General features: G+C 36.0%; 1 protein-coding gene across 4 annotated transcripts in view; it reads left to right on the top strand.

Moving 5' to 3' along the window:
- The window catches only part of GPBP1 (GC-rich promoter binding protein 1), a 35,197-nt gene extending 20,115 nt beyond the window's left edge, over nt 1-15,082 (top strand). For 3 of the 4 annotated variants that reach the window (XM_083356276.1, XM_083356277.1, XM_083356278.1), the window contains 10 exons: nt 374-490; nt 1,662-1,785; nt 2,221-2,444; nt 3,338-3,404; nt 4,770-4,957; nt 6,219-6,359; nt 6,490-6,648; nt 9,753-9,913; nt 11,052-11,154; nt 14,225-15,082. In XM_083356276.1, the coding sequence (XP_083212402.1) occupies nt 428-490; nt 1,662-1,785; nt 2,221-2,444; nt 3,338-3,404; nt 4,770-4,957; nt 6,219-6,359; nt 6,490-6,648; nt 9,753-9,913; nt 11,052-11,154; nt 14,225-14,383 (1,389 nt within the window). In that variant the 5' untranslated portion in view covers nt 374-427 and the 3' untranslated portion in view covers nt 14,384-15,082. Of the gene's footprint in view, nt 1-373; nt 491-1,661; nt 1,786-2,220; nt 2,469-3,337; nt 3,405-4,769; nt 4,958-6,218; nt 6,360-6,489; nt 6,649-9,752; nt 9,914-11,051; nt 11,155-14,224 lie in introns of those variants that run through there. The other variant, XM_083356279.1, reaches the window with a different exon arrangement.
- Nucleotides 15,083-16,082: the final 1,000 nt, after the last annotated feature.

Raw genomic sequence — 16,082 nt, 5'->3', positions numbered from 1 at the left:
AATCCTTCAGAATTGAAGATGTAAGCTTCTTCTCTGTTCCACCTGCATAGTGGGAGGTTCTGATTAAAGCATTTGTAAAGGAAACATTTTCACTTTCAAACATCATCTTAGGACACTAGTATAAAACTTTAATTAGATAAAATGTGAATTTTCATAATGTCACTTAAAATTGTTGACATTTAAAAATTCTTTGTTCAAAATATGAGATCTCTTTGTGCTGTCCATTAAGCATTCTTTCCAAATATGCAATTGAAAGCGTATTATGCATTTGTGTTCTTTAGCTGTATTTCTAGTTTTTTTTAAAAAAAACTGTTAATTGCCCCAAGATTAAAAGATTGTCATATTTAAAAACTTACAACCTTTTTTTTGACAGGTATTGTCATGAGGTGTTGAAGCCTTGTTTCATTGATTGGGAGACTGGACCTAAATGGCGCAGCATGACTTTGCTCCAGCCTGGCTTAATTTTCCTACTCCACCACCACCATCAAAGGTTATTTGTGCTATTTATTAAATTACTAATGTAGGAAAATTTCCCTTTCCTTTTTTTTTTCAATGGTAGGCGCTACAGCATCCAGTATTGAGAGACTGAGTAAAGAAGGAATTTTAACCCAAATGTTTTGTACAATGTGGGAATTCTGCCCATCCTATTTTTTTTTTAAAAAAAAATCCCCTAAGCTAAACAGCATAAAAACTGCAATTAAAATGTTTTGGTGTTTTTTCAAATACTTATCATTACAAATTTATTTGATACACATTTTGAAATAGGAATCTAGACTTGAATTCTTATTTTTTAATAACATCCGCTTTAATCACTACTTTGAATTTGGCTTCTTAGCATCAATTTCATGGTGAACTGTATTATAACTGAAATGTTTCATATTTATTGTTAATATTTCTTATAACTGGCAAATAAAAATGTTATTTTCAGTGCAAAATTGAGGAATATAAGAAATGAGGGAAATAAGTTGAAAGACAATTTACATTGTACTTTTTTAATTTTATGAATGCCATTTCTTTTTTGAGGTAAAATGTTACCTTGATTTTATTAACAAGATAGAATATATGGGTACTTTAATTCCTAGTATCAAGGTTTCCACACCTCACAATAGTCCAGAGATCTACAGCTTGAAACAGCTTAATAAATCAATAATACTAGCAGGAACTTTCTTTGATTGCAGTATTAAGATTAATAGAACACTAGCTCCACCATGTGCTGAAACGATAGATTGTATGTAGTACCAACAGTTTTAGAAAATTTGAATCATACCATATCCTTGATTGACTAAATGTTCTACAAAGGATTTAACCAGAAAAATCTAGGAAGAATGATGAGTGGCTTAGTTTTCTGTAGAGGTTTCAGTGTGCATGCTCATAACTCTAGAAGACCTCCAAGGTCCCTTCCAACTCTGTTGTTCTGAATATATTTCAGAATATATTATTCTGTTGTTCTGAATATATTCTGAATGCATGTAGTATGCATAGTATAGCTTATCTTTCTTCTTTAATGTGAGAGTGCTTGTATGATAAGGATGAGATTGCATTAGAGTACAGTATTTAGCTATTGAAACAAGATTACAGTCTTCATCAAATTTACATAATTGTGTGTTGATTAATTTGTACTGCTGATACAAACAGCATATAATTTTTGTTTTCATCTTTAGTCATCACTGAATTTTGAGAAACATTCCAGCACCTTTTCATGGTCAGAAAATCGTTATGAAGTTAATCGTAGACGGCATAACTCTTCTGATGGATTGGATCCTAGTTGTGGCCATTCAAATGGAGGTCTGTAATTTTTTTGTCTTTGAATAAGACATTAAGATTTAAGTATTTTGTAAATCATGTATTTTCAATTACAGTGGGTTTATACAGGTACTAAAAATTTGCTATATAAGTTTTAATTTATATGAATAAAGAAATCTTGTTAGCATAGTTCAGAATCCTCTGCAATACCTTAAAACCAGTAGATACGTTATGCTTATTATATTAGGATTGTACAAATGTCTTTATTGTTTCTTGCTCCTTTCTGGAAACTTATATGTTGTCATTGGGGAGATATATATTATCCAAAAGCTTAATTCATACAAATTAAGTAGAACCAGTTATTAACATGAACTAGTTTAAAATGTTCACTTAACACGTTGCACTTACATTTCCTGTAATAAATTCTGTACAACATGGCATGTAATTTTGATTTTAATCTTTTAAATCTCACTCAAGGGCATTCAGGAAGAAAGGAAAGAAATGGTTGGCGTTCACAAGGCAGAAACGGAACAGAAAATTTAAACTATAGAGCAGGATATCATAACGGAAGTTCACGTGCTCGCACCAGGAGCTTTCAGTCTGGTAAAAGCCAAGGGTCACAGGAAAAAAAAGCATCTGAATGTGAGACTCTGAAAAAGACAGGCAAGGAAGAACCCAAACAATTTGAAGCTGAAGATTTTGTAAGTTTATCATAGTGCATTCAGGTACTTGCAGAAGGAATCTATTCAAAACATTTCATGAAATTACTGTTCATTTTTTATATTGGGAAGATATTACAGGTAGTCCTTGACTTATGACAGGTTGCTTAGTGACTATTCGAATTTATGACAGACTCCCCAAAAGCTCTTTACAATCTGGTTTCAAACTTAAAATGTTGGAGCACCCCCGCAGTCATTCACTCCTATGACCGACTGCAGGGATACTGCAGTGCTCACCCCCACTCCCCCGCCATCCCACCCTGCTGGGTTCCTATAGCTACTCATCTACCCAAAAGAGACCAGTTGGCTGTAGCTGGGATGAATCAACTGGGGCTTGCAAGCCTCCTCCTTCCTTCCTATCCAGCAAGCAAGGAGTTTGCAAGCCTCCAGCTTTCTTCTTACCTAAGGACTTGCAGGACTCAGCCTGCTCCAGAACCCAGAAACACTCAACTTACCTTCTTGGTATTGTTTGAAGAAAGCTGTTCTTGGTGTAATTGCCTTTCTTTAAACATAAGGTGCCTTCCTTCTAAGAGAATTTAAAAAAATAATCTTGGAAGTTGTGTCTTGTCATCCAACCTCATTCTCAAGGAAATACTCTCCAATCGTAGCCATGTTACCATTAGACTAAGTGTTACCCATCCTGTTCTCATACTTGATGTTTACCTTGCAGGCCAATATAAAATCAATTAGATTATATAGCTTTGCTATGGTTATACTTTCCACCTGACTAGTATGATTAGTTTACCGACTTCACTACCTCCTCTTACTGATTCAGAGTTCTTTGATAATGCTTCTTGCAGTCTGGAAAATGAGATGTCTATAAGACAGTTTCTAATAGAACTTAAACTAATCAAGCTGTGGATTTGTTGTTTTAGCCATCCTTGAATCCTGAACATGAGAGAGAACCAAACCAGAACAAATCGTTAGCTGAAGGTGTTTGGGGTAAGAGCGTTAAGATTATTATTTTATATTATACAAACCATATTAACTAATTTCTCAGCATGTGCCTCTGAAGTAATATTTGTAACTTGGGATTTTGGATTGCAGTACTGTCTTATGTTTAAAGTAAACATTTCATTGTACTGGAGTAGATATGCATGTGTGTGTATGCATGAGTATTTTAGGATTTACAGACTTTTACAGACTTCTTTCTTAGTACTTGGGAGCCTTTGAGAATGTTTTTAGGGGTTCTTTAAAAGTTAAATCTGAGGCTTTTTCTTTTTTGTCTCAATAACTGGTAATTTATCTTGCTGATTTTCCATAGTAATGTCTTTGAAGGCTTCATTTTGCTCAAAAAAAGAAAAAGAAAAGCTAGTATCTGTATGTGTGTATCACAAGTTGCCCGCTACCCAAATTTTTGGTATATCTTGCTTTTTCTAATAGTTCTTAATGTGCTATATATTAGCTACTATATAAATGGTATTCATGCAGAATTAGGCTTGTGTGTGTTTGTCCTCCTTTGGCTGTTTATGTATTTGCATGCTAAGAGACAAGATTGATACTGAAAATAAATATGAGATTTGCAATAAAACGCAGCATTATATAATCACTACATCCTATTCTTCCTTATTTTGATTGCTTACAGTTTGCGGTGCAGGGCTGCTTTCCATGCTAATTCTCATTAATGGTTTGGATTTTTTTTCTTTTGAATATTTCTGCACACTGGTTTTCAAGAGTGTTGAGATCTTCCTCTTGTTTCTGAGTAATCATTTTGATTCCTAATCTGTTGGGACATATTAATTGGAGGAAAATTATTAAGTTCTATGTTTTTAGACATAGCCGTTGCTGTGTCTAGGTCTAATCAAAGTGTATCAGTGAATGCAAATACCTTATGTAAAGTATTTCAACAACTTTATACAAGTAGTCCTCTATTTACAACCATTAATTTAATGACTGTTCAAAGTTACAACAGCATGACTGACCATTTTTCACATTTAAAATTGTTCCACTATCCCCATGGTCACATAATCAAAAGTCAGGTGCTTGGCAGCTGGCATGTATTTATGACGGTTGCAGTGTCCTGGGCTAATGTGATCACCATTTGCTCTGACAAGTGAAGTCAATGGGGAAGTCAGATTCATTTAACAACTGTTTACTAACTTAACAACGGCAGTGATTCACTTAACAGCTATGGCAGGAAAGGTGGTAAAATGAGGCAAAACTGACTTAACTGTCTTGCTTAGCAATGGAATTTTTTTCCTCTCAGTTGTGATTGTATGTTGGGGACTATATGACCCTGAACTACCGTATTTCTGATTTAAATGTAGCCATGATCTAGAATGACATATATTTTTTGTGTCTTTGTAGAATACCCTCTAAATCCTAAATCTAGATCTCCACGAATGCTGATTATTAAAAAAGGCAATACAAAAGATTTGCAGATATCTGGATTTCCTGTGGGAGGAAATATTCATTCATCACAACTGGTTGGGAATGGAACTGGCCTGAATGTCTACAAAGGTTTAGTTCCTAAGCCTATTATTCCACCAGCAAAGGTAAGATTTGAAAATATTGTATTTACTAAAAATAAAAAGCAGATAAAAACCCAACTTCTCCACCTTTTAAAAACAGCTGCCAATTCTATCACAGAGGAGGGTTATTCTCATACATGTGGAAATCATTCTCACTTGCATGAACAGCAAAGAAGGGGAAAGGGGCAGAGTGGTGATGGAATGGAGAAACAGTGGTTATGCTAGAAAGGAAAAGTGGAGAACAAATCGGAATGGAAAAATAACAGATGGATAAGAAAGGGAGCGAAGCTCTGCTTAAACATTACAAAATGCATTTAGTTCACCAGGCAAATGTCCCCTGTGCTCCTATGAGATGGCTAATTGTGATGCTAAGCTTCAAAGGAATCTGCTTTTCCATCTCTGTTACTGTATGGTAGGTTAGCCCTTGACTTATGACCATAACTGAGCCCACAATTTCAGTCTTGATGGTTGTAAAGCAGATTTATCATGTGGCCAGACTTGATTTTATTACCAGTTTTGAGGCAATTGTTAAGCAAATGTGACAGTTGTTAAATGAATACACTGTTCACTATGGGTCAGTTTTTGCCAGAAAATGGAAGTAAATGCCAATTTCTGGCAAAAACATGAATCACAGTCCCATGATTATGGGTCACTGCAAATAGCTGTAAATGCGGGACAGTAGCTGAGTGCCCAGAATGCAGTGAAGTGACTATGGGGGAAAGGTAAAGGTTGGAACTTAAAATTTGGATTGTAAATCCCTTTTTTGGGGTCTGCTGTGATTTGAAATAGTTGCTAGGCAGCTGGACACAAGTTTAGGACCACCTCTAGTCATTTCTACCTTTGCCAATCCACTGGTTTTTCAACATGCCTTCTTGTTTTCCCGGTGAACGTAAGAAGACATCAAAATACATACTTCAAAAGCTCTGGGGGTGGGCCTGGGGGATATCTTCCTGTTGGAAAGTACAGTAAGGCCTGAAAAGTGGATACCTTAGGGACTTTTCTTGCAATGTTCATCTTTGTAACAGTACTGTAATATGAAATTGCATGTATTTATCAACGTAGTTTTACTCAAATGTGGACATTATAGGGATGTCTACAATTCATTGCTGGCTCTTCCTTTTATTTCTTCACAGTAAAGGGACTTTCCCTTATCTTTGCTGTTTTAAAATACCGGTATATTATGTTGTTAAGGAAAATAAAAGTAAAGAACAGTTAAGTTATTGTTGGACACTAAGTTGTTTCTCAACTTGAGTTTAAAAATATTCTACTATTTTGATACGTTTAGATCACACAGTGGAAAAGCCAAACAAAAGAGAACAAAACTGGGCCTTCTTCATTTCCTCATGACTCTACATATGGTAGTGGAAATTTTAGTGCTTTAAAACCTATTGCCAAGCCTATTGGATCACAAAAGTCAGTGAAAGAGGTACTTTTTTTATGTCAAAGTATGTGTCTATGACAATTTTGAAAAATTAAATGGAAGATCTGAAACAATCTACGCTACCTAAAAGGAACAGAATTTTTTTTGCCACTCATTACATTTTTTTTCTCTTTAGTGTAATCGGTCAAATTCCTTATCTCCAGTTGATAAACTTGGCCAGCCTCGTTTAACCAAATTAACACGAACACGCACTGATAAGAAGAGTGAATTTTTGAAGATGTTAAAACGGGATCCAGTGGAAGAACATGATGAAAACTGTGTTGAGCAAGAGAAGGTACAGCAAGTTGTGTGGAGGATATGTTTGTTTTTCCATTACTTATTTTTCTGTCATCGCTAAGGAACTTAAATTCCTAATAGTGTTTGTTTATTGCTTTTTCACATAAGAAAATGTTAAACCAGAATACAAACAAAAAAGAATAGCATAAATTATAAAAAAAAACCTAGTTAAATGTTAGGGAATAAAAAGGCAATGTATGCATAATATCAGTAATTAGATATAAAACTTTATAGTTATAGTCCTTTGCACAACTTTGTGGTAGTGAGCCCAGTTGAACTTGTTGAGAGTTCTGAATAAGTATGCATAGGATGTTTAGGATTTACATAATAATGGGTATGTATTAGTAGCATATATGTGATTTTGCTAAGTCAGTTAATCTAGCCTTTAGCCCAAGGACCCTTGGATTTTTTTAAGGTAGAATTTTGACAGCACGATGTGAGTATTCATAAGTGAAAACAAGCAGCAGTACTACTTAATTTTGTCCTTTTTCTGTGCTGATAAGCATACTGCTAAGAAAGCTTATGTGTTTAGAGCAGGCATGTCAAACTTGTGATGCCACATGACGTCGCACAATGTATTGCAACTTTTTCCCCATTGCCAGCAATGGGGTGGGCGCAATTTCGGTGTGAGTTTGACATGCCTGGTTTAGAGTTATTTTGTACATAAAAACAGTGAAAAATGTAGTAAAGAGAAACAAATGGAAAAATAAAAGTAAATAGGTTACACATGTGCTTGCTATGTTGCTGATCCTTCATATTTTTGTGATACTGTAAAGTTTTTTTTTAATAGGCTCCATTTTTTAAAAAGAAGGCTCCATTTGGTTATGTGGTTTATGGAGCCTCCTTAAAAAAATACTCTGGAGTATCACCAGAATTGAACCTGTTGTAAAATAGGCGGAATTTCCCAGGAAGCTGACTGTGTAAGAGGGCCTAGTGCTTCTCTTAGCAGCTGACAAAACAAAAAAGTAAGTTGTGTACTGCTGTGCCCTGAAGCAGGCAAATCTTTGGATGGGGTGTCCTCTTCCTTGCCAAAGTTTGCAAACCCAGTGTGCTTTGTTTTTTATTTCTTTGTCAGACTTTCCAAACTCTGTTTGCCCTGATCTCCCTTTGCTTGCTGGATGGGAAAGGAAGTTAAGAACCCCAGTGAGAAGCAGAACACAGGATGCCTTTGGGTGGGGATAGCATTGTGAGGACTGAGACAGGCAACCATTGCCCTGTGCAGGCTTCTCAGTCCCCAACTGAGGCACCCTGTTCTTCATTTAATGACTCTGTTTAATGTTTTCATCAGGAAGAGCATGGAATGGAGTCATTATGTGCAGCTGTTTCACTTAACAACTGTTGTGACATGCAGCCGTAATGGGGCAGGCTCTGTTACATTTGATTCTAAAGGAGTACCTGTAACTTAGCTTTTGCTTATATGTGTAAAAAAAGATAAAACAATTATTAATTGCTTTGCTGTACATTCAGTATCAGGATTTTTATCAGAGAGCTCTTTGTAGAGGGATGTTACATTCACCTGTAAAGCGGGGAAGGTGCTTTTGACCTGGTATGGATCTGATTCATGGCATGGGTTCAGATTACTTACGGGAGCACCTGCTGCCGGCATCAACTTCCCTTTGTCCAGTGTGCTCCCACAGAGAGGGCCTCCTTAGGGTGCTGTCGGTCAAAGAGTGTCAACTGGCGACCCCCAGGGGGAGGGCGTTCTCTGTGGGCGTGCCAGACCTTTGGATCCGTTTACCGGTTGAGCTCCGGATGGCTCCCGACCTTCGCTCCTTCCGACGTGATCTAAAAACATACTTATTCGAACAAGCCGGCCTGGTCTGATGGGTTTTGGGTATTTTAATATTAATATTAATTGTATTATTCTTATTGTTATTGGGCTGTACTATTTAATTCCTTTTTAACTTTTGTATATTGTATTTTTATTGTATTTGCCCTGTACACCGCCCTGAGTCCTTTGGGAGAAGGGCGGTATAGAAATTATATTATTATTATTATTATTATTATTATTATTATTATTATTATTATTATTATTATTATTATTATTATTATTATTATTATTAATGTTTATTGAACACACATTTATTTATTTATTTATTTATTTTATTACATTTATATACCGCCCTTTCCCGGAGGACTCAGGGCGGTTTACAGGGTAATTAAAAACCAAAAATACAAAAGTTAAAAACCAAGTTTAAAAAAGATTAAATTTATCCCTGTATAAATAAAACCCCAATTAAAATAAATTAATCCTCAGCCTGGGCCAGAGAGCTCGAAGAGCCAGGTCTTCAGGCCCCGGCGGAATGAACGGAGGTCGGGGGCAGTCCTCAGCTCCACTGGCAGCTGGTTCCAAAGGGCAGGCGCCCCCACTGAGAAGGCCCTATCCCTGGGTGTTACCCGCCGGCAATCTCTTACCGGTGGCACCCTGAGAAGACCCTCCCTGTGGGAGCGCACTGGACGAAGGGAACATGATGCCGGCAGCAGGTGTTCCCTCAGATATCCCGGACCCAAGCCATGTAGGGCTTTATAGGTCATCACCAGCACCTTGAATCTCACCCGGAGGGCAACCGGAAGCCAATGCAGCTCGCGGGGTAGAGGTGTTACATGGGAGTATCGGGAGACCACCATCACACCTCGTGCGGCCGCATTCTGCACCAGTTGAAGCCTCCGAGTGGTCCTCAAGGGCAGCCCCATGTAGAGAGCGTTGCAGTAGTCCAAACGGGAGGTCACGAGCGCATGAGTGACTGTGCGTAGGGCATCTCGGTCCAGATAGGGTCGCAACTGGCGCACCAGGCAAACCTGGGCAAAAGCCCCCCTGGTCACGGCTCCTATATGGTCTTCAAAATTTTCCTGGGACTGCAATTGTGCAAGACCAGGAAAAGGCACAGTTTCTTTAAAATGCTGCTGTTAAGTACAGCAACAGCAACAGTTAGGTATGTAGGGTCTAAAGCACTTTCCCAAGTCCAGTTCAAATACCTGCACATTCTTAGGGACAAAGTTTAGCCTTTCCTAATTTTGGCATTTTCCAAACTTGTCTACAACTTACTATTTGTAAATTTTTTTCTTTTTGGAATTTACTCAGATATGTGACTTCTTTAACAGGATGATGATGATGATGAATTTAATTTACATAACAGCAACAGTGGCCACCAAGGGAGGGATATAAACCGGAATTTTGAAAATGAGAATCCTCAGCAGATGATCCAGTCTTCAGCATTTCCACAGACTGATGTCCTTTCGAGTTCACTTGAGGCAGAACATCGGTAAGTATTTTGGTTTTATTAAAATAATTTTATGCATTGGCAGGAGACAGAAAATTTTTAATGTTTATTATATGGGATTAAGTTGTTTTTAATAGGAGTTAAATAATTTGGGTACAGAATTTCTTATCTAACACATAACTTAAATAGAAATGAGAAATAACATAGCATAGTATAAAAATATACTTAAATAAAATAAAATAACAATTAGCAATTATAAGGGGAAAATGTGTGTACTAGAATGGTTTTTTTCTATGTCTTCCTCCCTCTTAGTGTAGTGTTTGTTTTGCTTTTCTAGTCGTATAGTAATCACATTTTTTTACTTCTACTTTAATGTAAAGTTTATTTTATATATGAATATATATATATATATATATCTCCTTTTCATTTGTTTTTTTTTGTTGTTCTCTAAAATACTACAGAAGCCATGCATTTTTAATTGTTTAATTAATTAGGTAAAACAGCCACAAATATATATAAAAACAGCCTTTTCTTCTTTTTGACATTAAGCTACATTTGGCCATAATTTAAAAAAACAAAAAGCTATATGTGGACCATTTATTAGAATAATTTATCTTTAAGTTGTTATTTTAGTTAGTTAATTCATTTTTTTTAAAAAAAAAGTCGAGATAAATTATATGATCAAAATAGGAGCAGGAATCTGCATTTTTCTTAATTCTGAGCATTATGTAATGCTTCACAAAGTAATTTATGAGAATATTTTAAAGATCTAAATCCCTGATATGCAATTCAATTTGCAGATGGGCTCTGTAGAAATAGAGCAGGAATAGGGGAGCTTTCCTGACGTCTGTAATCTGACTTTGAAAAAACTATGATGAAATGGTTATAAAAATGTAAATATTTCTGAATCTTGTATTTAACATAAGGGGGAAATATCATGCTGGATAGGTAGATGCACTTTTTCTACAGGTTCATGAATTTTTGAGATTTTTTCCAAGTAGAAAAGTCTTGCAAATAAATGTTGCAAATGTCCCTCTTTCAGGTAACTAAACTGAGTCTGAGGATCATTATGGAGTTTTTAATTGGCTTCACATGCCTGTATGTAAAAACCTTGAGGTTTTTACTAAAAGGCAGGATATAAATCAAATAAAAATATTGACCCTTCTCTCTTTTTTAAAAGGTTGTTAAAGGAAATGGGTTGGCAGGAAGACAGTGAAAATGATGACACTTGTGCCCCACTAACTGAGGATGAAATGAGAGAATTTCAGATCATTAGTGAACAGGTAAGATAAATTAGTCCAAAATGTGTGTTTAGAGTAAAACATTTTCTATAGCAAAGTATAGATCAGTATATCTTGTTTAATATTTCCTAAAGTTAATTTCTGTCCCCTGTTGTTGGTATAACATTTGAAGATTTCAAAAGCCAGTGGAGCCTGATCTATTTAATTTTCCATGCTTTATTGTGAAATTCTAGAAGGGTTTCCACGCATGCTGAATTATATTTTGGCAGCACATGGGCAGGCAGAAAAAAACCCTGAGAAAGCTGTTGACTTGCCCTTTCTTTGAAATAAACCAGGATTCTAACTCTCCTGGTTATGTCTTGATATGTGGATCAGGATAATTAATTTAAAATAAATTCTAGTTAGCTAAATAAACCAATTTCAGACCAAGAAGAGGAGAGAGGAACAAGGTTTCTGCTTACATGTTAACAGCAAATCAATAATGGGCAATTTTTAGTAGCCCATGGATTGTACCTAAAATGCATAGAAGTCTCATTAGGAAAAAAGTGCAATGGCTCTTCAAGAAGCAAAGCTTTATTTTATAATATTTTAAGTATGCACAATCCTTTTACAAGGAAATAGTCATTGGTTTGAAATGCAAAATAGTAGCTGACCCTCTCAACTATTCAGCATGGTGGTTAATATTCCATTTTTCTTGCTCCACAATTCTTCCTTCTCTTTCAACTTTTGTAGCAGTTAACTGACCTATCCTGTCCTACTAGGCTTTCTTTCAGATGTTAATAATATCAGTGGAGATTATTATATTTGTGATGATAAACAGAAACGAAAATGAAAACCATATATCCACCTAAGTTTTATTGCCACGTTGTAGATTCAAAACAAGCATGGATAGCTGCCTTTCTTCCAACATAACTAGGTTTTTTTTACCTATAAGTCCTTAACCTTTGGTTGTTTATTTAATGATGGTTCAAAGTTATACAGGTGTCAGAAAAATTGATTTACAAGCTATTCTTGTAGTTATGATCATCATACCAGCCTCATAATCATGTGATCATAATTTGCTTGTCAACCAGCTTACATTTATGACCAGTTGCAGCATTCTGCAGTCACATGATTGCAATTTGTGACCTTCCCAGCCTTTCCCCCCCACCAACAATGTCAATTTGAGGAGTTGGATTCACTTAATAACCACATGATTTGCTTAATGACCACATGATTCACTTAACATCCATAGTAAAAATGCTTATTAACTTGGGTCTGGTTCCATGTCTCGCTTTATGACCTCACTAATTTACTAATTTTATTTTCTTTGGCAGTGCCAAAGAATGTTCAAACTATCGCACCATTGCACTCATTTCTCATGCTAGTAAAGTTATGCTTAAAATTCTACAAGCTAGACTCCAGCAGTATGTGGATCGAGAACTACCAGAAGTACAGGCAGGATTTCGAAGAGGCAGAGGAACTAGAGATCAAATTGCTAACATACGCTGGATCATGGAGAAAGCTAGAGAGTTCCAGAAAAACATCTACTTCTGCTTCATTGACTATGCTAAAGCCTTTGATTGTGTGGATCATAACAAACTCTGGCAAGTTCTTAAAGAGATGGGCATACCAGACCATCTTATTTGTCTCTTGAGAAACCTATATGCAGGCCAAGAAGCAACAGTGAGAACTGGACACGGAACCACTGATTGGTTCAAAATTGGGAAAGGAGTCCGGCAAGGCTGTATACTGTCGCCTTGCCTATTTAACTTATATGCAGAGCACATCATGAGAAAGGCAGGGCTAGATGAATCAAAAGTTGGAATTAAGATTGCCGGAAGAAACATCAACAACCTAAGATATGCAGATGATACCACTCTAATGGCAGAAAGTGAAGAGGAACTAAAGAGCCTCTTGTTGCGAGTGAAGAAGGAGAGTGCAAAACTTGGGTTGAAACTAAACATTAAGAAAACCAAGATCATGGCATCTGGCCCTCTCAATTCCTGGCAAATAGATGGGGAAGAAATGGAGGTAGTGACAGATTTTATTTTCCTAGGCTCCAAGATCACTGCAGATGGGGACTGTAGCCAAGAAATTAAAAGACGCTTGCTCCTGGGGAGGAAAGCCATGGCAAATCTAGACAGCACACTAAAAAGCAGAGACATCACCCTGTCAACAAAAGTGCGTATAGTCAAGGCTATGGTCTTCCCAGTTGCAATGTATGGCAGTGAAAGCTGGACCCTAAGAAAGGCTGAGTGCCAAAGAATTGAAGCCTTTGAACTATGGTGCTGGAGAAGACTCCTGCGAGTCCCTTGGACTGCAAGGCGATCAAACCAGTCAGTCCTAGAGGAGATCAACCCTGACTGCTCTTTAGAAGGCCAGATCCTGAAGCTAAAACTCAAGTACTTTGGCCATCTAATGAGAAGGAAGGACTCACTGGAGAAGAGCCTAATGCTGGGAAAGATTGAGGGCAATAGAAGAAGGGGACGACAGAGAATGAGGTGGCTGGATGGAGTCACTGAAGCAGTAGGCGTGAGCTTAAATGGACTCCAGAAGATGGTAGAGGACAGGAAGGCCTGGAGGAACATTGTCCATAGGGTCGCGATGGGTCGGACACGACTTCGCAACTTAACAACAACAATTTACAAAATAAAACCCAGTCACAATTATAGTCTTAAGTTGAGGACTACTTGAACTCAAATACAGTCTACTTCCATTATTTCCCCCATCTGGTCTGATTGGTATTCAGTCAGAACTTAATCTACTCTTGTGAGATTTCCTTTTGGTTCATTAAACTTGAAATTGTTCTTACGTATTCAACTCTTGCCCTTCCTACAAGACTGGAAGATAAGAGTAGTGATTATCATTCCTTACTTGAAGGAGTTTCAATTTTGTACACTAGAAGGATATTTTAATTACTATTTTCTGCTCTAAGTGAAACAATTCTTCCTAAATCCTGGCTTACTGTGCAATAATCAACCAAAAAATTCACAGATGCTCAAAATTAAAAACAGAAGCTGTATACTATTAAAAATATTTAAAGCTATATTTTGTTGACAAATGTAAAACCCAAAAAGTGAAGATCCTTTGTCATTTTGAGAGTGCTAATTCTGTTTGTTTTCTATTTCAGTTGCAAAAAAATGGCCTCAGAAAAAATTGTATTCTAAAAAATGGTCTCATCTGTGACCTCAAGTTCAATCCCTGGAAAAACAGCACTTTCAAAGCAATGCTTGAGAATGAAGATACAGAGACAAGCAGCAGTGACACATCAGATGATGATGATATGTGAAGAGTTGAAGATTTGTACTGCATCTCATGCAATTTCAGAAATGTTGAAAAAGGAGAACTATACCCTTATGTAGTGATATGCATCAGTAGAAGGAGGATCTTTGGGACTCCTCGTGAAGGAACCTAAGATTGTTATGCTAATGAGCTGTGTTGAACCTGATTTTTTAATTTCTTTGTAAATGGATGTTGTAGAAATGAGAACTTTTTTCCACATTGCCTTTCTTCATCACTGCAGCATTTCTCTGACTAGCAATGTGAAAATGTAAGAAAATGAGATTTTCTCATTTAATAAAAAGATTATGTAATATTTGGCAAAGTTTTGTCTTAAAACTGTGCAGGCGTAAGGGATAAAATGGCAGCTTGACTCAGTATGTTGTTCTCTGAGGCAGATTTATTTTACAATGGAAATTTTGAGTGTTCACTTTGTGCACAGACAATATACAGGGAAGCATGTCTGCTAACAAAAGTGCACTAAAACATCTATTTCCTGAACTGTTACAGTTCTACTTCTTGAAACAAAGCAGTAATTCTCTAGCAGTTTATTCTACAGTAATTATGAAAAGACTTGCTTCAGTTCCAAATTTTATGGAAGTGGTGTAAATCAAAAGCTTTATTTGGATGCTGCAAAACCCAGGAATCTGGATCCTAGAAAATTGGTTCTGATCCTTGTGGGGAAAATAAATATTATTTTGATAAATTATTCAGATGCAGAAAGTTTATTTCTTGGGCTGGATCTATCCAACATGTACAAAATAAAAACTCTTAGAATTTTGAAACATTCCATTGAATATACTCATCTAAATTGTCTGTTATTCAAGATAATTTTCTTTTCAGAATTAATCGTGGCTATTTTGTGTTGTGTACAACAAATAGGTTTGTTCTGCATCTAAAATAGAACACTAGCTTCTTGATTAGTTATTTAGAATTCAGGAGTAAGGATGGATGTAGTATCTTCTATAAATTTTATATAATACCTAGTTTATGGTTTGCTATCCAGTCTCTGCTTTAAAATGGAAAACAGTCACTTTGTATAAACTATAAAATTTAACAACTTGCCTATACTTGCAATATTTAGATTTTTGATAAATGAATTCTTTTTTAATGTAAATTTTATTGGTTTTTATAAGGGTAGGGAGGAAAATGAAGGGATAGGGTGTGGGGTTGGGATAGCGGGAAAGTTGGGGGAGGGGTTGGGGTTTCCCCAATAGCATTCAATATTTAGCAAATAGCATATTGTCTGGGTAGATATATATCAATAGAAGTAGTAAGAATAGTGATTGATAACAGTAATAGATATAAAAAATTATAGTAAACTATTAAATTTTCAATCTATAATATTTTTCGTAGTAGAATGAGGTCAAAAATAAGTATCACATTCCTTTCTCTCTAATTCGTTTGTCTAGCCATTAATAAAATTTATTCCAGGTTCTATAATAGACCAAATGCTCTTTTTCTTTAATCTCTAAAGTTAATCTAGCCATTTCTGCATAGTCTAATATTTTCTTAATTAGCATTTCTTCAGTTGGTAAATTCTCATTTTTCCAATATTGGGCATACATAATTCTTGCTGCTGTTAATACATGTAATATTAAATATCCAGTCTCTTTATCATAATTTGGATCTATCATTCCTAACAAGAACAATTCTGGTTTAAATTCTATTTGTTTTTTAACTATCTTCTCCAACCATAAATGTATCTT

The sequence above is a fragment of the Vipera ursinii genome, assembly GCF_947247035.1.
Source record: "Vipera ursinii genome assembly, chromosome: 2".
Lineage (NCBI taxonomy): Eukaryota > Metazoa > Chordata > Lepidosauria > Squamata > Viperidae > Vipera > Vipera ursinii.
The sequence above is the reverse complement of the archived record's forward strand: the minus strand, read 5'-3'. Positions and strand labels throughout refer to the sequence as shown.